Genomic DNA, 22,454 nt, shown 5'->3' on the forward strand with positions numbered 1-22,454 from the left:
ATTCCCAAACGTTTAGTTTTCTAATATATTTTTTGTCACCCTTTTCACGGGCAGTTCTTGATTTGTAAATTGACTTTAGCCATTCCCCTTTTTGCATTTTTATCGATTTGTTTCTTATGATGACCACTTGCCTTTCAGACCACATTTCACTTTGTATTTTAAAATAAAATGAATCATTTCAAAAAAAAAACCCCTAGTGAACTTTGTGAGAAGAAATTGAAAGTGCGGGTTTGGGTTAATGAGCGCTTCCTTTTTACCGCTACCTGTCGGGAAATGAAAAAGAAGACCGATAAACGACAATTATTCCGGATCGCCCGCAGAAGACATTGCTGACCGTGACTTGATTCTTATCGGGCTCTGAAAACGAATTTGTCGTTGTCGCTTTCATTTAAAACTCTCAAATTGCCCTCGTTTTTCAATGTAACCTGCCCTTTCACCCAGCCATGCCAGATTTTAAAGATATGGGCGGTACGCGGTGTCTGACAAAAGTACAATTTGTCGGAAAAGTTTGCAAAAAGAAAAATGAAAGGAATCTGAGATGGTAGCGATTGGAAATAAGAGAGAACATAGATGGAACTGACGAGTACGGCCGTTGAGGTACACGGTCAGAACAGAAGATCGGAAAATGATTGGAATGACCGTAATTAGCGAAATGGGGAAAAATAAACAGGCTATCCTTGCAGACATGATTAAACGTCCGGAAAACTTGTTCAAGTATTTTCAAACGAGACTTTCTCCACATGTTTCCCTCTACTGAACACAATAATTGAACAGTTGTTAACTACCGGCTCCAAAAATGTTTTCTTTAAACATCAGGAAGAAAATATTTCAAATTCCACTTTGAAAAACTGGAACAACAGCTGCCATCTGTCTTGAAGTCCAAAAAACCGTTTATAGTTTTGCCGCAAATTAAAAGAGCGTGCGTGTGAATAAATGTATGTCCGTTGAACGCATGCCTGCATTTTATCAGATCCAGAGATCGTCTTCATTTGCCGAGCTAGTCCTCCATTTCATTTTCTGCATTCTTGGAAAAAGACGGCATAAACTGGAATCCTATTTGACGCACAAAGGTGGATGTAGATTGATGAAAATGTCCATGATCTGCCGTTTAGATTGCGTGGATTTGCTGAAAAATCAAACTCCGAAGAGAAACACTAACGAGTCCACCTTGGTGGATTGGAATGTGCCGTTCTTTCTGTACATTTGAACATTTTTCTTCATAAAAAGTGTACGTGAAGTATCTCCTCTGCTTATTATAAACTATGCTTGTGTTAAAGAAAATTGGCATATCGGATGCTGCTCTTACTCAAACGTTGTCAGTAATAATTAGAAATTTTCTAAAGAGGTATTTGACTTTAGAACTCGGAGGAATAGAACTGTGACAAAATAAAACTGAAGCAATATAGAACAGACAAAAATAAAACTGAACACAATGGAACTGTAGCAAAATAAAACTGCTACAAAATAAAACTCTAGTTCAAATGGAACGCGTTTGAAATCCCAACCAATTTTTAAGGTTAAAAGTCGACTAAAACACTTATTTCATGTAAAGGTTGTTTTAGTACAGTTCCATTATGTTCAGTTCTATTTCGTTGAGTTCTATTTTGTTGTGGTTTTAATTTCCACTGTTCCAAACATTTTTGTCCGTTCTACAATTTCTCAGTTTTATTTTGTCACAGTTATATTCTTTTGAGTTCTAAACTCGAATAGCTCATTTTTTAAACAATCTGTCAAAAATTCATAGAATTGAACTCCAAGTCTTATTTTTCAATGTCAACAGGTGAAAAGCTCCGCTTAATTCACAAGTTTTAAGATTTAAAAAGGGAAGTAACAGTTCGAGAAGAGCATGACTCATCAGAAATTTTGTTACTTTCAAAAATATCACAATCAAAAGAGCAAGGCATGAAGAGGAATGAGTTTTTTGTATCTAGACTTTTCCAACCTGTTGATTGAGAAAACCAAAAATCAAAGAATTCTTTTTCAACTTTATGCAAAACACGAGCAGATCGCAAAAATACACCGTTAGAGAAAAAACCGAAATTCCATATCCAAGTTTCCATCTTCAAGCTATATTACATTCCTGTTTCTGTCTGCCATGACGTGACTAGAACACATAATACACCAGTCGCAAAAATTTATTAGTCATGAATTCCGATCCTGAATCGAATATTTGAGTGTTGAAGCAACTGGAAGTAAAGAGTTACAGATTGAACTGGACATGGAGTAACAAATACCGTAACCGCGCTTGTTAGAATTACATGAAAAGATTCCAAGGGTATCTTATTAGAATCCGCTGCACCAATTTTTACGAAATTGCAATTGTTAGAATTATGTTGAGATGTACGTCTTTTCGGACTACATGATAATCAGTATAACACCATTTTTGAGAGTTTTGCTAACCTCATACGACAATAGATTTTTCATTCCATTATTGTATCGACTTGCCTTTCAAATTTTGGTTTTTTGAAGTTTCTACTCATAAAGGCAGTCACAGTGACAAACCACTCAGTAGTACGGTACTTTCCCTTTACTTATCGGCTCATCAGGATAGCCGTCTTCACTTGTGCGTAACGTAGCCTACATGTCTCGAAAAGTTTTTTACCGGCGAAGACGTGCAACGGCGTCGGGAAAAACGTGCGGAATCCGTACGATTTGCACTTCTTTTGAGACATTGTTCATCGTCCCGGCCGCACCGAATCTCAAAATTTGATCGTGTTTTTAATCTGTAGCCTCAAATTCTCCATCAGGTTCGCTTCGCCCCACGGACCAAAAGCGGGGGAGACGGAGAGAAAGCAGTGGGATGACTTTCATTGAGGGCGGAGTGAAACTCTGTTTAAAACAAGATTTTCGGTATTGGCCGACATTCTGGGCGGAGTTTCTTTTCCGAGGACTCGAATTGCGCCTCATCCCGTCTTCCCTCATTTCACAGTGTTCGATATCGAATAGACGGTCTATTGTCGCATCTAGAGCGCAGTCCGACTGTGCTTTATCGCCATCCATCTGCCGGCTGCTTCCATTTCCCTGGGAACAGTGTCAGTTATCCCTTCATGTTCTCCGAGCTAAAGCGCTACTCGATTTTGGCTCTTTACACCTGCGCTCTTTTTTTTTCCGTTCCACTCTCACTTTGCATCTGGTTCGTTCGTCGTGAGCTCTGTACCGAAACTTCCGTCGCTGGCGAGAAGCAGGTAAGACTTTTGAATTACTTTCATATTTTTTGGAATATGAGTTTTTTCCTGATATGATCAATTTATAATTTTCATTTTAGCTCGGAGGAGTTGAAAATAAGAAGAAGCTCCCTTCCAACGAGTCCGCTACTTGTCCCGATGTCCAGCTCCACATTGAATAACAACATCACCACAAAAAAGGTTTGTTTGTGTTTTTTTCAATCCTGTCAATCAATATTCTCACTTCTCCGTGACTTTCCGTGACTTTCACCTCTTCCTCATCTGTCTCATCTCCTTTCGCCATCTCAAAATTGTTCCCATTTCTTCCTTTTCCTTTTATATTGGCTTTTTGTCGGCCCGCTGTTTCGAATGCACTAGTGATCCTATCTTCGCGCATCCGATTCGTCAGTTTTCACAAGATTCATTCATCCACGAGTAATCCAAGGGAAAAACACACACGCATATATTCATTGATTGTTTCAGATGCACGTGGTCATTGTTCATCCAGAACAATGGAACGGTGGTTCCGATCGGTGTACTGTTGCATTGATCAGACATTTTGTCTCACAAGGACATCGTGTCACTTGGCTCACAACTATGATTGATGAGTATTGGAAGAATCACACTTTCGATGGAGTTGGTAAGTTTGAGAATTCTAATTCTGTGAAAAGCAATAAAGAATTTCAGAGATTCGAGAGGTTGGATTAAAACTTCATCCAGGAGATTGGTGGTCTCAAAACGTTGCTCTCGGATGGCACATGGTTTTCAGTAACTTGAATCCAGATGTCGCTATCATTGATCATTCTGCTAGGTAAATTAAGTTTTCTTGTAGCCTATGCAAAACTGAGCATTTTCTAGTTGTGTTCCGATGATCAAATGGCGTTTCCCACAATGCAAAATTCTTTTCTACTGCCATTTCCCACAACAATTGGTCACACCATCTCGCTTTTTCTTGTACAGATGGTATGCCAAACTTATCGGAATTGTTGAGGAAGAACTCTTCGGACAGATTGATCAGATCTTTGTTAACAGTAACTTCACAGGTAATAGTCATTGAATTGGCATGCCACAACATCAAGTTTCTTTCAGCTAGCCAGTTCATCAAAGTGATGCCGAACATTGAGAGAAACAAAGTTCGAGTCGTTTACCCACCATGCGACATTGACTGGATTGTCAGCGCGGTAATTCCCACCAGACTCGTATTCTGAAAACTAAATTTTCCCGTTTTCAGTCTGATAGACCGGTTAGCAGAGCTGAGCGTGCCAAGAACGATGTCTACACCTTCTTGTCGATGAACAGATTCTGGCCAGAGAAGCGATTGGATATCATTATCGAAGCGACATCCATACTCAAACAGAAAGGATACAATCTTCTTGTTCAGTTGGCTGGATCAGTCATGCCACACATTCCAGAAAGTAGGATCTACTACGATCAACTTCAAGAGATGGCCAGAGTAAGAATAGTGATATTTAAATAATTGTTTCTTTAAATAATTGTTTTCAGGAATTGAATGTGACCGACATGGTGTCATTCATCCCATCACCGTCTGACAAAGTGAAGTTCAAGCTTTACCAACAGTGTGATACTGCTCTCTACACTCCACCAAATGAGCATTTCGGTATTGTTCCAATTGAGGCTCTCGACCAGAGAAGACCGGTCATCGTTTGTGACAGTGGTGGTCCAGCCGAAACTGTGTTGGAAGACATTACAGGAACGAAGGTTTGTAAAAAAGTGGCCAAAATGTGTACTACAAGAATTGCCAGACAGATAACCATCTCTCGTGTTTACAGATTGCCAAGCCGTGCGGAGAGCTTTTGGCCGAAGCCATGCTTCATCACATGAACAAGCGCGATTGGCCAGAACTGGATACAGAGGAAGGATACGCTAAACAGGTTTGTGAGTCGGATCAGATAGGCAAAAGTCAGGATGAGGAGATGTTTCAAAAAAGAACAATAGCTGCTATCGACTCTCGGATCAGAAATGATCGAATTGAAACTATCCTAAAAAATGTGTCTTTTTCTTTCAGCGGCACCGTCTTGAAACTGAATTTTCCACACGCGGATTCTGTGGTAATATTGATAGAGCAATTGCTGAGATGATGGGAACAATGGACATCAATGCAACAGAACCAGCACAGCCAGTTATCGAGACAATTGTTCATCAACCAGTTGCCACAGAAGTGTACGCCAAACCGTACCAACAGAACAAGTCTGCTCACATCAGACGCGCTCAAGCTTAATCTTCTAGTTTGCAATTTTATTTTGTTTTTTTTGCCCTCCCTACACCCGATTCAGTAAAAATTCTCTAGTAAGTGGTCATCGCTCTCAGATTTTCCGAAATTTCTAAATTCATTCTACACTTTTCATATTCCTTTGATTTGAAATTTGAATTGCCGCCTCCGTCCCCCTTCACCCTATCCACTGCGCCCACAATTACGTTCATTCTAACCAACTCTTTTTTTATATTAACCATTTTGAAAATATTAATTCTACTTGATTACATTATTCATTTACATGATCATTTTTTGAATTTCTGTTTTCACGGGATGTCGCTATTCATAGCATTCTTTTCTACTTCTTCTCTTTTCCCTGTTCTCCTCCTGCTCACTTTTTGTCTCTCATTTTGAAATTAGTTTCCTTATGAAACAACTTTTCCGACACTTTTTTATGCATATCCGAGATCTTTCGCTCAATTTCTGAATCGATCATTCCACCAATAATCGTTCATCAATATTCTCATTCTATTGAAATATTAATTATTTTATTTATTTTTATTTTATATAATAGATAAACAATTAAAATATAAAAAACAGTGAAGTTTGAACATGAATCAATTCAAATAATTATCCCAAAAATCGAATCAAGAAAGCAAGTTTTACAAAGCACCCGATACAAGAAAACAACGGAGTTAAGGCATTATTAATTTTTTGATAGAGGTTAGATAATACTCATATGAAATTTAACAAAAGTACTACTATTAAAGCTCGAGAACAGGTTGGAATGATATTTTAAAATATAAAATGCTGAACGAGTTTGGGCAAGTGGAAGCAGTAACAATAATATTATAATTGAGATGGGGACCGGAATCAGTTTGATCGACCACGTTTACGATTAGCGATTTCTGATTTTTGAGCAGACGTAAAACCGAGAATTGTCATCATAACCTGAAACAATATTATTGCTTTTAGGAAATTCATCTTCTACCAGTGCTTACCGATAAATGTTCTTGAGAATCTCCTCGATTCAACAAGTAATAATAGAACGCATCATGTAAAAACTTCAAAGTAACCCTGTCTTCTGTCATTGCATCCATCAACTTGTCTTCTTTCAACTCCATGTTTGCCGCTTGTTGTCCTTTTTTGAACATAACCAAGTACATTTCCTTTCTTTCGTCTTCAATCTCGGTTATCTTCTTTTCATACATTGCACTTTCCTGACGCCGAATGTCCAGTTCATCTTGGAGTAGTTTCAGTTGGCGGTCGTAATTTGGAGTAGCCTAAAAACTATTTCAGTATAAGTTAATCAAAGGATGTTACCTGTGACACTCTTTGCAGTAAATCCCTCACTGTTGTCTTCAACTCCTCCGTTTCCTTTTCTAACTCCAACATTTTGGAAGAATCTGGTTGTGAAGCTGTGAAATATGTGAGTTTTGCACTCAAATCTTTATTCTCTCTTGCCAGCTTTCCAACTTTCTCTCGAAGGGATATCACCTATAAACCAAAACACGTTTTCAACTCTTTCCGAACAAAAATTGTGAATGATCGAACGAACCCGGATATTTCTTCGATCGTAATCCGTGTCTCCATCAAGCAAATCGTTTTCCAAGGCTTTTTCATGCCATGAGGCTGACATAAGGGGCAATTTCCTGTAAATATTTTTCCGTGTTATCTCATTTCTTTTTTCGGCTTCTCAAATTCCACTCACTGTTGTTCCTTTGATGTGAGATACAGAGAAGTCACAGATGAAGATCGCGATACGCCTTTAGGGAGCTGAAAAATGACTCAATTACATGGAATTCTTAAAATTCTTGGATGACTCACTCTCATTTCCCTTCGTTTTTCCCGTTTCGTGAGTTCATCTTTTGAAATTGGAGGCCTTCGGTTAACACTTCGACTCCTTTGACGACTTGGTTCTCTCGGTTGACTTTTTCTCTCCAAACTATTACTCCTGATCATTATACTACACGACAAGCTGGCCTTAGAAGAGCCAAGTTGGAATGGTTCTTGTGGTTCATGAATAACAATATCATCTTTTCGTTGACCGTCGTGTGCGGTGTGGTAACTGAGTGAAGGGGAAATTGGATACTGTGCATCTCTGGAAACATCAAATTTATTGAATATTATGATATTTTTCATGCACAATATCTTACTTTTCAATGCAGCTCGACAGTTCTCTTTCTCCTCTTGCCAGAGCTAGTTGATATCTGAGCTCATTGTTCTGTTCGAGAGCTTCTGCCAAATTTTGTCGTATTCTGTTCACCTCTCGGAATAACGTTCCAGATTTTTCTTTCCATCTGAAACAAGATTTGTATTCAGACAAAAAAACTTATTATGGGCTAATCTCACTTTTGCGTGTCGTTCTCAGTTTTGATGTGGTTAAATGAAGAGAAGCTAGAGCTTCGTTCGAGTATCTTTGGCTCATCTTCCTTGTGAGGCTTTTCAGATCTGTATACATTGAGTTCTGCCATCGCTACTTGAAGATCTTTCGACATTCGGTTATTTTTATTCTGAAAATTAACAAAAATTGTGTCTCCAACACATTCTCATTCAAAAAATACCTTTAAAATAGTTCGTTCTTCTTGAGATCGTTTCAATTGTCTCTCCAGAGTTTTTCTTTCATCTTCCGCCCATTCGCTTAACACATCGTTCAGAATACTCTGAAAAAACCATTATAAAACTAACAAAACCCACCGAAAGCCACTTGTAGTCTAAATGAAACTTCAAAATGTCAACTTAAAATTTTCAAAAAATTGTATAGAAGTTGCACGGCACGTCGTTAAAAAGGGACTCGTAAAATCTATTGTAGACCATGCGTGATGTTTTAATATCTATGACATATTATTCAAACTTCAAATGAAAGTTTTTTGTACCTTACTCACTTTTTTTTCTTTTTTTCATTGGTTTTTGAGTTTGGTTTACTCATTTTTGTTCTGAAAACTCTAAAAACTGAATGCTACTACTCTGAGTTTTTGAGACAGGTTTTCTGGACAGAGGGTATTGACTCACTGTAGATGTTTCAAGTGAAATGTGTGGTTCTTCTGTTTTTGCTGCTTCCGGTTCCTCGATTTCAGTCAGAACTTGTTCTAGATCTGATCTGACCAAATTGAGAACATCAGCTAATTGCGAAAATGGTTGTTCAGACCGCAATGAAATAACTGGAGCTGTGACACTTTCCACCATGAAACTGAAATTATTTTCTTACACAAATGTCCATAAAGCCATGAATCTTACTCAGCACTGTCATTAGTGGATCCTCCATCCCCTTCGGTACTCATATCGTCACCGAAGTCCGGCTCTGACATAGTTTTTCTCAAGTTTGATTTGTTCAGTGCTTCCTGAGACTTTTCCAAACTAGGTTGAATCTGTTTCTGAAGGTCCGAGTTATCCTTCTCCAAATTAGAAATCCTCCATTGCAGCCACTGCTTTTCCTTACTGTAGTTACTCATGTCATTATCCAGTTTTTGCTTCAAATTGTCGAACTCGCTGACCAATTTCTGAATTCTGCTCTTTTCAATCGAGCTTGCAACAAATCGTTCGGCTTCTAATGAATTTATCTGAAAATTAACATTTTTTCGTTACTTGGAAATTATATCTCTTACTCGTTCCATTAATTCAGTATTTTTCAATTCGACTTCTCTTAACTTTGTATCCAAATCATCAGAATGAACAGTGTTTTTATTGGAATCTTCCACAACCGCTATCCGTTTCTTGATCTTTTGTGAGCCTTGTTGTTGAATAATAGACACGAGTTTCTGTTGTAGAACTGTGACTTGTCGACGAGTTGTTTCCAATTCTGCTTTACAAATCCTCAGTCGTTCCTCATTCTCATCAAACAATGCACCCTGCAACAATAATCATTTTGTTTTGACTCAATTCATGAATTGGCTACTTTTTCTATTGTTGTTTCCTTGTTTTTCACATTTGGTTTGCATCCAACATACTTATTGATTTGTCGTGGGATTGCTTGACATTCAACATCTCTCTGCGAGTGATTTGTCTGAAGTTTTGAGAATAAACTGAGTGAAACTTATGATTATAATTACCTTGCTCTGAAGTTGCTCAACATGATCTATACTACTCAACAACTTCTTCTCAAGTTCTGCTTTCTGAAGATGAGCCTGCATCTTTTGGTCTTCTAAATCTTTCTTGAGACTGCTGATTTCCAGTTTCAGCCTTTCAATCATTGCTTCATTCGCTCGTATGTGTTCTGTCAAGTAGTCGTCCCGTTCTTTTTTGATATTCATAGAATCATTGAGAAGTTTAGCAAGTTCGTCTTCGAAAAACTCTTGATCATGTTTTAATCTGGCTGCTATCTCGTTTTTGTCCTGAAAATTTGATTGTTGTGGAATTAATTTCTGGTTACGAGTTTTACTTACCTTTGACAATTGGAGAATCTCCGCTTCCAAAATTGGAACTTTCTCAGCTATCAATGTCATTTCCTCGAGAGATTTTTTATATTGATCCCTCTCGTTCTGTTTCAACGACAGTTCTCTTGTTTGTTCTTTTCTGATATCTTCCAGTTGTTTTGTCAATGCATCAACCAATTCCGTTTTTGCCAGAAGAATCTCTTCGACTTCTTTGAATTTGTCCACCAAAGTCGTGTTTTTAGCACTGTATTCTTTTTGAAGATCCTAAATACAAATATGTGAAAAAAGAACATTAAAAATAGTAAGCGTACGTGTAACGTCTGTTGAGTGCTCAAAAAGTCCGACTCATGTTCGGAAAGTTGTTGAGAAGTAAGTGTTGTTTGAACCTCTTTAGAATGCATAACCTGGTACCTGCAATGAGAAATTGTGTCGTGAAATGGTCATGAATAAGAGAGCAAACCTTGGATCTGACATGGTTTTCCTCCAGTCTTCCATTTTCTCATCTGTCACAACTAAGTGATGGTCCTGGATGGTATTCCGGTACACTTGCATTCTCTCCTCCATATAAGAGATGGCACGTTGCATTTGATCCTTTTCATGCTGGAAAACATTCAAGTTTTTCTTTTTTTTCCAAATTGAAAAGAAAAAAACAAAAAATAGTTAACGCAACGAGCAGGATTCGAACCTACGAGGGCAAAGCCCAGTGGATTGGGGTAAGGTCCACCTCCTTAACCACTCGGACATCGTTGCACAAAAACAAAAAGTATATGGGATTAGTGATATACTAATAAAAAGTTGAGGCAGTCGCGTGTGAACCAGCAAAATTTAGAAAAGTACGTTTGGAGTTTAATCCTCACCTGCAGTCGGTTGGCTGTGTTGAGAGAGGCCACAATTTCTGCAGCCTTTGAGTCAATGTCATCGTTTGCGTCTTTCAAAGCGGCTTCGAGTTTCAATCGGTCATCATCTGCCTTTTCAAGATCTCTTCTGAATATATTGGCATCTTCCTCAAGTTCCTCTATTCTAAATTTTGCTTCCGAAAAAGTTTGGCGAAGGTTGTCAATTTCATTCTTCATCAAGTTTTTAGTTTCCTGACAAGCCTCGAAGGTGCAGTCTGTGATGATGATAGGATCCTGGAACATTAAATTTATAATGAATAACATATTGTGAAACTCACATTATGAGAGTCCGCTTCTTTATTAGTATGAGATACGTCTTCCACAATGAATGCGTTGGGAGTCATCGTGATGTGGCTCTGGAATAGAATAAAGAATGAAAAATTACTTTTTTTGAGTGAAACCTCTGGTGGTGGTTCCATCGCTTTTTGGAGAACATCTTCGAGTTGTTGAATCTTTACCAGTTGATCTTTAGCGACTATTTCCAACTGGGCTGCTTTGTTTCTCCAGATGAACGCTTCGTTTTGACAAGCCTTAAATTTCATTAAAAAAGTGTTTTTTAATCAAAGCATTTATTACCTGAATATGATTCAACGCTTCTTGACTGCAGTAAATTGTCTGATTTTTGTTATCACCGGTCACCAGCGGAATCATCATTGGACTTGGACTGTGGAGATCTGGTTGTGTGGCAATGATGGATAGAGGCGTTGATGGATCTGCTTGGATTGTTTGAGAAACTGAACATAAAATGGATGAGATAATTGGAAAGTGATTATCTCATACTTACCAAGTGTTCCGTTTTGATTGGGGTCAGATGGATCAGGTGGGTTATGGCGAAGATAAAATTCACGTTCCATTTCATCAGTTTGGGTCTCACCGTCTGATCTAGGAGGGTTTAGTTGTTCCTCCAGATATGCGACTCGGGAAGTCAGTTTTACAGCTTCTTCTCTGCAAAGTATATGAATAAATTGATACAGAAATTCAATTTCAGAATTAAAATGTTCATCAAAACTGAAAAAAATACAAACCTCGCCGTCATCGTCTCTTGAATGAGTTGGTTGACCCTTACTGCATGCTTTTTTTCCAGCAGTTTCTTCTCCCTTTCGATGTATTCTTTCTCCATTTGCTCTTTTCTCATCATTTTTTGACCTTCGGCCAGCGTATGCTGGGTCTCGTTGAATATTTCGATCTGGAGGGAAATAAAATAAAAATATTATGGGAAGTATCAAAAAGAAAAAAACTCGATGACACCACAACTCTCACCTCTTTGACTTTATCTCTCAAATCTGAAAGATGTTTGTCCTTCTCATCTCTTTCGGACAACGCCTGTCGGAGCTCCTGAAAATAGTGAAAAGTTTTGATTTGTTGCACATCAAGATAATATAAGCTGTCACACCTTTTTCAACTGCGCCAACTCTTTATTCCTTCTTTGTGTTGGTGTGATATATTCTCCTTGAAGATCGTGATGAGCATGATTGCACCCTTTTTTCTGGCAATGTGGGACGTATCGAGTATCTTTTCCATTCCACCATCTTCCAACTATAGCTGATGCAGAACTGCATGTAGAACTTGTTACACTCATCGCATCGTCTAGGTCTGGTGTTTGAAATTGTGCGATCAGATCTTGTTCATTCAAATCTGAATCTTCGGAATCTAGAATTGCTGTTTGTCTGAAAAATTGAATAGGTTATGTAAATGTGAAGGAAAAATAAACAACCTTATTTGTAAAGCTCGAGAAGGTTTTTCTTCTTCTCTCCTTCCATTCCCCAGATCTCGCATCAAATGTTCAGAGTCTGTGTTGTTTTCATCACTTGTTTCACCAATGAATGCAACTGAAATTTAATAATTTTCTCCTGGAAACAAACCTGAAAGAAGTAACCAACCTGCATTTTTCTCCCACCATGTAACTTGTAGCTTTGGTATTCGTGTCGTACCCTTTTCGGGAAATCTATCTGGTGAGGGTCGGAATCCGGGCAGTGGAAATAATTTATCCCGTTTTTCATCGCTAACCACCGATGGTCGTTTCAAAATACCCTTCTTTGGTGGTGGCTCACCGTTTATTTGACTGAAAAATGAGAAAAAAACTGATTAATGATCTTCTCACTTGTTGTCCACAAAATCTATTTTGTGTTCTTTTCTCTTTTTTAATCCGTTATATCTCTCCTCCCACAGAACTCCAACAAACAAATTGGAAACGTTGAGGCTCACCTCGTAGAAGTGGTCGCCAACTCGTCATCTGCCGACGTTGATAGTTCCTCTCGCATCATGATTTGTGGAGGCGCTGGCGAGAGCAAAAACAGCAGCGAACCTATTAAATTGTATGTCCCGCCACTTTTTGTTCTGCAACATAATAAAAAAGGTTAGAAGTTGCAATAGACGACGGCAGCGGGGTATGTAGTAAAAAGTAGCAGCAAAAAGTGATGAAGATGATGTCGTAAATGAGAGGAAGAAAATGAATGTAATAAAAAGAGAAGAGTAGATAGTGAAAAACTTGTATTGCAGAAGAGGGAAATAGAGAAATAAGACCCACTCTTCCTACTTCAGTTTGTAACACCTCTAATGGAAAAGCCGGATTGGAAGACTACGAGAAAAAGGGGAAAGGAAAGAATGGGAAGTGAGCAGGTGCAAATGAGAACCCTAAAAAAGAACAGATGGTGGAAAAAAGACAATGCGGGAAATGAGAGTGAATGAAAAACATTTTCCCTTTTTGCAGCTATTTTTTCAATGAGTTCTGCAGAAACTCCATATTTGGATGTTTTCATGAAGTTTGAAACTAGATCCCAATTTTCAAAAAAAAACTGAAATTTGATTCCCATTCAAAACAGCTTTAGCTTTTTCTTTTTTCCAATCGTGATTTCGTAATTTAAAATATGTCTACAAAATGTGCGTATGATTGTAAATAAAACAGAAACATGTGCAAAAAGTGTGGCCGATTTCTCCCCCCTCCTTCGATCCCATCACAGAGTCGTCTGTCCGAGATTAGCACGAGGCCCTCTTTCATTTTCTCCGGACGGAATTGAGAAGCGATAGATAAATGTTGAGAAACGATGCAACGCGGAGAGGATGAAGTTGATCCTGCCAGGAGAAGCTAACCTTCCCGCGACAGAGAGAGAGAGAGAATAATCGAATGTGGCTAAGAGAGACACGGGGTTTGAGAATTGATGTGTGCGTGAGTGAGTATGCTCCGGGAGAGGTCTATCTGTTCGGTTCACACTTTTGATGTAAAATAAAAACGTCAAATGATGCGTAACCTACGCAAGATTCATGTTATGTGTTTTTTGTTATGAACTCAACCAAAAACAACTGATCGGGTAAACATAGATCTAAAAATGAACATTGTTCAAGTTTTTAGCAGAAAGAATGCAAACATTGTTGTAACAAATCAATTTCAACTCAAAAAATCTCAAAAATGATGGAAAACCTGAACTTCCATGAGTTTCTATTTTCTAATTGCATATTTCTTACTTGTCAAAAAATCTATTCGAAAAATGAAGTAGTTTTTTTCTAGTAAAGAAATATTATAGTGAAATGGAAAGAAGAGATTCCACTTCTAGACGGAATTCCCATCCCTTTCAACAAAAAAAAGAAGGAGCAAAAAAGGGACGTCAGAAGAAAAACATATGTGGGATGAAAAAAGAAAGAGAAGAAAAACACACAAGAGCAAAAAAGAGAAAGAAGATGCACATTAAAATAAATGTAAGAGCGTGTGAATACACAAATAGAAATTGGCCGCCACTAAAGACAAGAGAGATCTCAATGAGCATTTTTGGGAGAGAAGTCAATTGGCATGTTGCCAATTTGTTTTCGCATTGCCAACTGAACACATACACCAAATATGAAAGAGGCATTGCCAACCCGACGTGAGCTCGCCCCCGCCGTATCGATTTTTGTGCCTCGCCATTTTCTATTTTACTCCATATTCCGGTTTTTCAACCACCTAGCGTGCGCGTACGGGACAAGACTTCATACAATACAGAAGACAACAACAGTCTGTTATTATTTCGACTGTCACTACTATTCACGTTCCGCTATAGAAAAAAAAAGAGTTTCAAAGTGGTGGAATCGTTGAAGAGGGGTTTTTGATGAACGCGAAAAAGGAATAAAGCAGAGAATTCTCACATTTGGGAAAAATTTCAAGTCGGTGGGAATTTCTAAAAAGAAGTTTCAAACGCCGTAATTTGGCAAATTTTGAAAGTAATAAAAATAAAAGGGGTATTAAATTTTTTCCAAGTTTCAAAAAAGTTCTTAATTATTTCGTTTTATTGTATACTTTTGTAGGTTCGATAGTTATCAGATTTTTGCTTACTATCTACAATTTTTTCACAAATCTATATCAGAAACGGTTTTTTATTTTTCCAAACTAGGAAACGTAATAAATAAACTCTGAAAAATTTCCTTATTCTACAGGAGGTGTAAATACAAAAAAAAATTGAATTCATTAGAGACAGACGAAATAAGCGGTATTATCAAGTGGCGCAGTTCTACTGATAACAATGATAAACTTCATAAACGATTGTTTTTAAAAACGTCTTTACCTGTTTCTTGAAAACAAGACCTCACGGTAAACATCATAGTCGGGAGAACTGGAAAAAGAGAAAACCGAAAGAGAGAAGATACACAGAAGAAAAGTCGTCAAAAGTTACGATGTGCATATATGGAAAGCAAATGTGTTTTTCCAGAGGTTCTGGAAATGTGAAGTGAACGGAGAAATGGTGATACGTCACTAGACAAAGAAAAAGAAAAATAAGAATTAAGACATTGAAAAAAGTGAGAAGATAGTTCAAAGCACGACGACAGTTTGCCAGTAATTCGAGCGCTATCCGTAGTGACATGTCGTCGGGAGCACAGTGTTGTGCTCTGCTAATGCCGTGACAACTGGTGCGACGCGGAGAAAAACGAGACATGTACGTGGCGGTCTTCTTCTCTTTGAGAAACGGAGAACCCGGACGCGGCACCTCCCGAAACATGCTTTAAACACTGGAGAGATCACCCAGCTCATTGCTAAAGTGAGTTGGGGTCTCCAGTATTCTTTCTGTGACTTTTTTATGACGAGCGGATAGTGGGTTGAGAGTGGACTGTTGCAGTCGGGTTGGCGTGGTTTGACAAATGTGAATTGGGTCTGCGTCTCCAGTTTGGTATGGTGACATTGCGAAAAGCGGAAATATGATAGATCGGCGGACCGACTACCCGATGGCAATTCTATTAGGTTTTGTCCCGAAAAAAACCACAAAAAAACCGAAGATTTTGCCACCGAGTGTAATTAAACTTTGGTGGTGTCACTTGGTGTTCCAAAACATTTTTTGAAAGTTTAAACACCACTAATACACATGTTTGTTGTAATGATTTAGTGAGGCTGTGAGATACAACTATTCTCACATAAAATACTGTGAAACTGATCCATTTTCCATTTGTGATAATTATAAATAAAAGAAATGCAGCTATAAAAAAGTGGATCAAAGAAATAATAGAGAACGAAAAATCTTATGACCTACTCAACTGAAAATGTTGTGACCGACGGGTGAAAAAGTAAAGGATGGTCGAAAATCCTGAAGGATGGAAACGTTAGAACAGTTGTCAGTTGAGTGGACATGTTATCGAGATGAGTTATTGGGTAATAATGTCCGATGAGCTTTTGAGTTTCTTTACGTTTTCCTTGATAGTGTGTTTCTTGTGTAGTATTCAACATTTTTTTACCGTCTCTAAAGACCGCATCGCAGAGCCTGATTTATCAGCTTAATCCGAAAATGATGTGGGCAGGTTACATGGTGCCCAACAATTGGAATTAGTTTTATTTTAACTCTTCTAATCCTGAAGTACTTACGTGGATGCGCCTTCCAAATGGATTACGCTATCTGAATGTTGACATTATTTTGGTCAGTTCAAAATTATGAACCATCCTGCTCCTTGGCTACACAAAAAGCTGTTATTTAAAGCTTTACTGTTCCAGATTGCATAAATTTTGCTCGAAACTATATATATTGAATACATCTCTCTACTCGAACTCTTCCATTTATATCTTTTCCTGGAAAATGGGAAAAATGACCGGAAAAACGACAATAGAACAATCGGTTCAATCTTTCAGAATTTATTGGTAAGATAATATCCCACAAAGCAGTATTTCAAAAGAGTTCAGATTGAAGAAGAAAAAAAACAGTCATCAGTCGTTTAGTAGGCGAGGATGATGTAGCAAGCGTAGATGATGCCTGGGATGTATCCGAGAATTGTGAGAAGGATACAGATGGCAAGATGATAGGTGCATCCCTTCTCCAAGAAGACTCCGATTGGCTGAAAAGAAGAAAATAAGTTTAGTCTTCACTTCTGAGAACAAAGATCTGAATATAGAAACTTACTGGGAGAAGAACGGCGCAGATGAACTTTGGAATGTCGGTGCAGGTGAGAGCCATGGCGAACAGAAGTTAGTCTTACTGAAAAATAATTGTTTAGTAAGGTTATCAAAGGTGGAGAGTGGAAAAGTTGATGAGAGGAAGGAAGTGCATTCATGAAAAAGTATATCCGATGGGGGGATGTATGTGGAAATGAATGAATAAGAAGAGGCCAGAAGCATAAGGCGGGGCTAACGTCGCCATGGGGATGGCAGAAAACGGCAAATGTCATGGGTGACTGTGAAAAAAAACAGCAACCAATGCTATGGGAAACTGTGGGAAAATAGCAACGTGCTTTGATTTTTTGGGCATATGACTAACGCGGAGAATAGCTTTTTCAGAAGAATCTAGGTTGTTTGACGTCCGTGTTTGGGAATATTCCAATGTTGTTTTCAACAGATCAACGTAAATAGGTGATCTTACGAAAAAAGAAAAAACTGTTGTTTGTGTTCTTGTAGTGGGATGGCTGACTAACTGACTGTAAGTGTTGCACAACTTGTTGCATCTCAGATCACCAAACTTTGATGATGTTCAAATCTGTGTTTGAGGTAATATGAGTCAATAATACCTATTGGTTTGAAAGAGAAATTGGTTGACTGAGTGAAACGAAAATATGAACAGAAAACCGCCGGCAGGTCGAGTGACTGGTTAGAAATGGGTGGAGTGCCGAAGAGGACTTCAATGTTTGCGGAAAGTGAGGAAACAATGAGAGGAGAAGTGGAAGAGAACATAGAATTGATGTTTCCATAGAAATGACATGACAATTCGAAAGTTAGCCTCTAGGGGTGTATCATACGATAATCAGATTTCGTATTTTGTGTTCAATGAAACGAACAAATGTGATTAGCAAAAAGCTCGTGGTTTCAAAGCTTTTATAACAGATGGCATTATTGGAAATTTTTCATAAACAACATGTTGTTCTGTTCATATGGCCGGAACGTTCCTGTCATAGAGACCAGAGACCGAGAACGGAATAACAGAGGTCATTGGTCGAAAGAATACAACAACAAGGATATTGAAACTTGGTGTCCGTTTCTCTCATGGAAATATACTTCCTAGTGCAACTTTTTTTTATTCCGGAATGTTGTTAAGTACTCTACAACGCCCATACTAATACCAACAAAACACACCTATTCTTCTTTTTTTATAGCAACTCTGATAAGAAAAACGTTCAACCTAAATATTTATAGTCATGTTTTTCTACTATTATAAAATAGAGAATATGAGCGTGTGGGTAAGTTTTAGTCTTTAGATCAAACATAAAATTTGCGGATGGCAAAGAGAAATCACCAGCTGATAGAGCTTTGGTACTAAACAAAGAGGTCTCTGTTGGCAGGTTTATATTCGTTCCTGCGAAAACTTCAAATGAGAAACAAACATTGGCTAAAAAGTAATATATTACTGAATAGTATAATTTGGATAGGCTTTAAATATTCTTCACAGCTGCAAATTTTCGTATTTTTTGCCACTGGACTCTTGAGTCACACCGGTCTAGTGTAAAAGTGTTGAAATAACCAAAAGTTTTTCGTTCAACTGAGTGATGACTACTCGTTAAGAAATTTTCTTCGAAACGACAAAAACTTCTCGAAACTAATTTTCTTAGAATACATCTAAAAGACAAAACACTAACATGCCAAACGACTAGTGTTGAATTTTTCACGACTGCCGAAAAAGACCAAAAAGTCAAGTTAGGAGAATAAGATATTTTTGTGAAAAATAGGAATTGAAAAATAGAATCTTTGCGTTTTCTAATTTTCTCTTTACCTATTTATACGTTTGTGACAGGATGAAAAAAAATCGCTGCCGAGAGGTAAGAGGCAGAAGACATTTTTCTTTCATATGTGCACTTAACAAACAATCTACTGTTTCTTTGAACGCTGAGTAATACTTGGCAGTAGTCGTAATTTCACAATATGCAGCCAACTGACTCATTGGGGTTTCAAAATTTCTGAGCAGAAGGCATGTTGGAAGAAGGAAAGAAAAGAAGGCAAGGAAAAACAATTACTGCTAACTGAAGATGCAGATGAGAATAGTGGCTTCTCAGTCCCTAAATTGAAAATGTAGTGAATGTAGGGATGTGAGGCTGAGAAGAAGCGGCAACAACAACAAAATAAAGGACCAGAGGTCAACTGACTGGTTGAATAACGCGGAGTCTGCCCTATGGGTTATCCAATCTTTGATCATTGAGTTGTCAGTGGTGAATAACAAACGAAAGGAATATATCACAGAATAGAAGAAGCGTCATGATAATTTTTTCGAGGAAATAAAGCGGAGGGCTGAATAAGGGAGCAACTAGACACCATGTTGCCTTCTTTTTCATGTACGAATTCCGCGTGCTGAAGGACAAAACAACGAAGACACGACAAGAAGAAAGAGAGAAGAAGTTTGTCCTTCCAGTCTCAGTGGACCAATTTTTCAATTTGGAATCTTCTTTTCCCCTAGTTTTATACAACATAGCCGTGGCTTCTTCTTGTCAAAAAACAGACCGAAAAGTAAAACAAAACTTTTTTCAAATTTATGTCAAATTTATGTCGAATTTGTGTCGAATTTGTGTCCAGTTGCGCAAAGTTTTCTAACAATTGTAACAAGATCAGAGAAACAGTATATCGTGACTGGCGAAAACTTTTTAGCCAGGTCAAAAGTCCAACTACCAGATTTCCTCATTATGTCGTGAATATTATGTCGACCTTTGTATCTATATCAAAATATTAACAAAAAATTGCTGAGTGAAAGTGAAAAATAGAGAAAACCTGACGTTGCTAGTCTCCACTTTTCTATTTCCCTGCGTTTCCATTCTCTGCCAATCAGTCAGCAGTAAACAATCTATTTTTCTATTTCCCTCCATCATTCATCATTTTCAAAGGATCTGTGGTTACAGTTCATTTCTTTTTCAGAAAATGTTGAGTCACAATGACTTTCGAAAACGTTTCATTATGTACACAAAAGAAATTTCAATATAAAGATGACAAAATCTCAGGTGAATTGCTCGGGAGGAGTGTCATTATTATGAGATGGGTAGAGATTTCGAGAAGTGAACAGAATTTGATGAAAGGAATTTTGATTTGAAGAATGGGATGTCATAATGATGATAAGCAAGGTTTGAGCATAATTAATAAAATAGGATGATGTAGCACGCGTAAATGATGCCTGGGATGTATCCGAGAATTGTGAGCAAAATGCAGATGATGAGATGATTGTCGCATCCCTTCTCCAAGAAGACTCCGATTGGCTGTAAATACGAATTTTTTTCCGATACTGATTTTCAATATCAGTTGCTAGAAATGAAACTCACTGGGAGAAGAATGGCGCAGAGAAGCTTTGGAATGTCAGCGCAGGTGAGAGGCATGATGAACAGAAGTTAGTTTTTCTGGAAAAGAATAATCTGGTTACGATCTTATAGGAAAGGGAAAAAGAGAAAAAAAGTGTCATCATAAAGAGGAAGGTCATATGCACATCTGTTCAGAAACCAATGAAATGAGAAGAATCATGACAGGGATGGGTAAATGCACAAAATGTCATTAAAAATTTTTGAGAAATGCGATTTTTTCTATTGGGAGTGTAAAAACTAAAACGTTTGTATGAAAAATTAACGTTGGTAGTGAATTTGTTACTTCATGAGCCGGTTTGTTGAAATGGTTCACATGTTAAACAAGAATAGTTAAGAAAAATATCATCTAAACATAAGAAACTTAATGGAAACATTAGTCGACATTGAGCACAAATTTAAAATTTGATACAACTTTGAAAAAAAAAAGTGAAGTTGAAAGTGTAAAAAGCAAAGATTGGGAAACATTGAAATGACAAAATAGAGCTCCGCCAACACAATATATAGATGAAGTGGGAGGAGCCTATAAGGCATCACCAAGAGACCAATGTTGTTTTCATTTTTGTGATGTTCTGTTTCCGTGTGCTAAAGCACTAAACAACAGCATGGAAGAGGTAAACATACAAAAAGAAGCAGCTTGTGATGCCATAATCGTTGGGTTGATTATTAATTTAGGTTACTGTTTCCAGAACATTTATTTCAGAAATTTTTTTATCTACATGACATCATTAAAAACCAATTTCACATTTTTGAGACATTTGGTGGTGAAACCCAACATTTTTGTAGCTTTGTTCAAAACTATGCTTGTTACAAATGGAATCTATAAAATTATGACTACTGAATATCGTTTTGAAAATGTCTAAATTAGAGCATAATCCATAATCCACATACATCGGGGTTTATAACACAATGTATTTAGGTATTTAGTTCTTTTCAAATTCAATTCTGTCTCTTTGGAATATTATGAAATAAGAAATTTGCGTTGGCGAGTAAATATTTTTCTTTTTCTGACCGATTATGGGCTGAATTCTGGCCAACATTATTCCAACATTCTTTTTCTCCATTTACCATTTTCATATGGCAACTAGTAGGTTCTTTTTCGAAATACCCTAAGTAACAGAGTTTGATCGAAATTGTTTTATTATATACACACAAAAAATTTCAATTCAATGTAAAGGCAACAAAATCACAAGTAAATAGCTTGGTAAAAGCATCATTATTATGAGATGGGGGAGATTTTGAAAAGTGAATGAAAATGGTCTCCGTGTCAATGTTTGGGCATGTTTAGTAGGCAAGAATAATGTACAACGCGTAGATGATTCCTGGAATGTATCCGAGAATTGTGAGCAAAATGCAGATGAGAAGATGATTATCGCATCCTTTCTCCAAAAAGACTCCGATTGGCTGAAAATGAGAACTTGAGTTCAGTATTCACTTCTGAAAAAAATCTGCGAATAAAAACTCACCGGAAGAAGAATGGCGAGAAGAATCTTTGGAATGTCTCCGCAGGTAAGAGCCATGGCGAATGAAAGTTAGTTTATCTGTAAGAAAATAATTAGAATGAGTTTTTCGCCGCTGATAAAAAAACGGAAAAATGAATTATATTCAAGAAAAAGTGGGTCCGATCGGAAGGTATTTGAAAAACAATCAAATGAACAAGACTGGAAATATAGAGTCTCCAAAAGAGTTATAGAAAGTAAAGATTTAACGGATGATTGTGAAAACAGCGGCGTGTACTTACGCAGCTGATCTTGTAAAAAAACCTTAAAACTAGTCAGCAACCAAATGTAAGTGGGAGATGAAGTTCTTGAAACATGAAAAACGAGGAAAAAGTTAAACTTGTTCTTTCTAAAATAAAAAATATATATAAAAACGTGATTTTCTGCTCAATAAAAGGATTTCAAATAAGTTTTGAACAGTCTTCCGAGCTACACAACTCTCGGTACTAGGAAATGAAAGAGTTGTATTTATAATTATTCTCAACCACGAAAAGGAAATAAATAAAAGATTATCACTATTTATCACTGAAAACTACCAAAACACTAAAATAATCTTTAAACAATTGAAAAACAAAGAACAAAAATAGAAAGAAAATGGCAACGAG

At 37.4% G+C, this 22,454-nt stretch overlaps 3 protein-coding genes across 3 annotated transcripts; 2 read left to right on the top strand and 1 right to left on the bottom strand.

Annotated features, from left to right (window-relative positions):
• Positions 1-3,047: 3,047 nt before the first annotated feature.
• On the top strand, positions 3,048-3,346 carry GCK72_024432 (uncharacterized protein; the record flags this gene model as incomplete). Its single annotated transcript, XM_053735885.1, has 2 exons — positions 3,048-3,185; positions 3,266-3,346. 2 exons carry the CDS (start codon positions 3,048-3,050, stop codon positions 3,344-3,346), a joined length of 219 nt encoding a protein of 72 aa, XP_053579451.1.
• Positions 3,347-3,647: 301 nt separating this feature from the next.
• Positions 3,648-5,403, top strand: GCK72_024433 (uncharacterized protein; the record flags this gene model as incomplete). Its single annotated transcript, XM_003118293.2, has 8 exons — positions 3,648-3,804; positions 3,852-3,975; positions 4,023-4,207; positions 4,254-4,345; positions 4,396-4,617; positions 4,668-4,883; positions 4,955-5,056; positions 5,191-5,403. 8 exons carry the CDS (start codon positions 3,648-3,650, stop codon positions 5,401-5,403), a joined length of 1,311 nt encoding a protein of 436 aa, XP_003118341.2.
• An 846-nt stretch (positions 5,404-6,249) lies between these two features.
• GCK72_024434 (uncharacterized protein) lies at positions 6,250-12,909 on the bottom strand (the record flags this gene model as incomplete). The annotated part of the gene is made up of 28 exons (XM_053735886.1): positions 6,250-6,327; positions 6,378-6,659; positions 6,730-6,873; positions 6,935-7,028; positions 7,088-7,152; positions 7,204-7,477; positions 7,533-7,676; positions 7,729-7,889; positions 7,941-8,039; positions 8,389-8,566; positions 8,614-8,936; positions 8,982-9,224; positions 9,272-9,379; positions 9,426-9,707; positions 9,759-10,013; positions 10,061-10,160; positions 10,210-10,349; positions 10,607-10,879; positions 10,924-11,001; positions 11,047-11,175; positions 11,222-11,379; positions 11,430-11,590; positions 11,671-11,831; positions 11,906-11,980; positions 12,039-12,312; positions 12,360-12,474; positions 12,526-12,707; positions 12,851-12,909. 28 exons carry the CDS (start codon positions 12,907-12,909, stop codon positions 6,250-6,252), a joined length of 4,635 nt encoding a protein of 1,544 aa, XP_053579452.1.
• Positions 12,910-22,454: the final 9,545 nt, after the last annotated feature.

The sequence above is a fragment of the Caenorhabditis remanei genome, chromosome X, assembly GCF_010183535.1.
Source record: "Caenorhabditis remanei strain PX506 chromosome X, whole genome shotgun sequence".
In the NCBI taxonomy this organism is placed as follows: domain Eukaryota; kingdom Metazoa; phylum Nematoda; class Chromadorea; order Rhabditida; family Rhabditidae; genus Caenorhabditis; species Caenorhabditis remanei.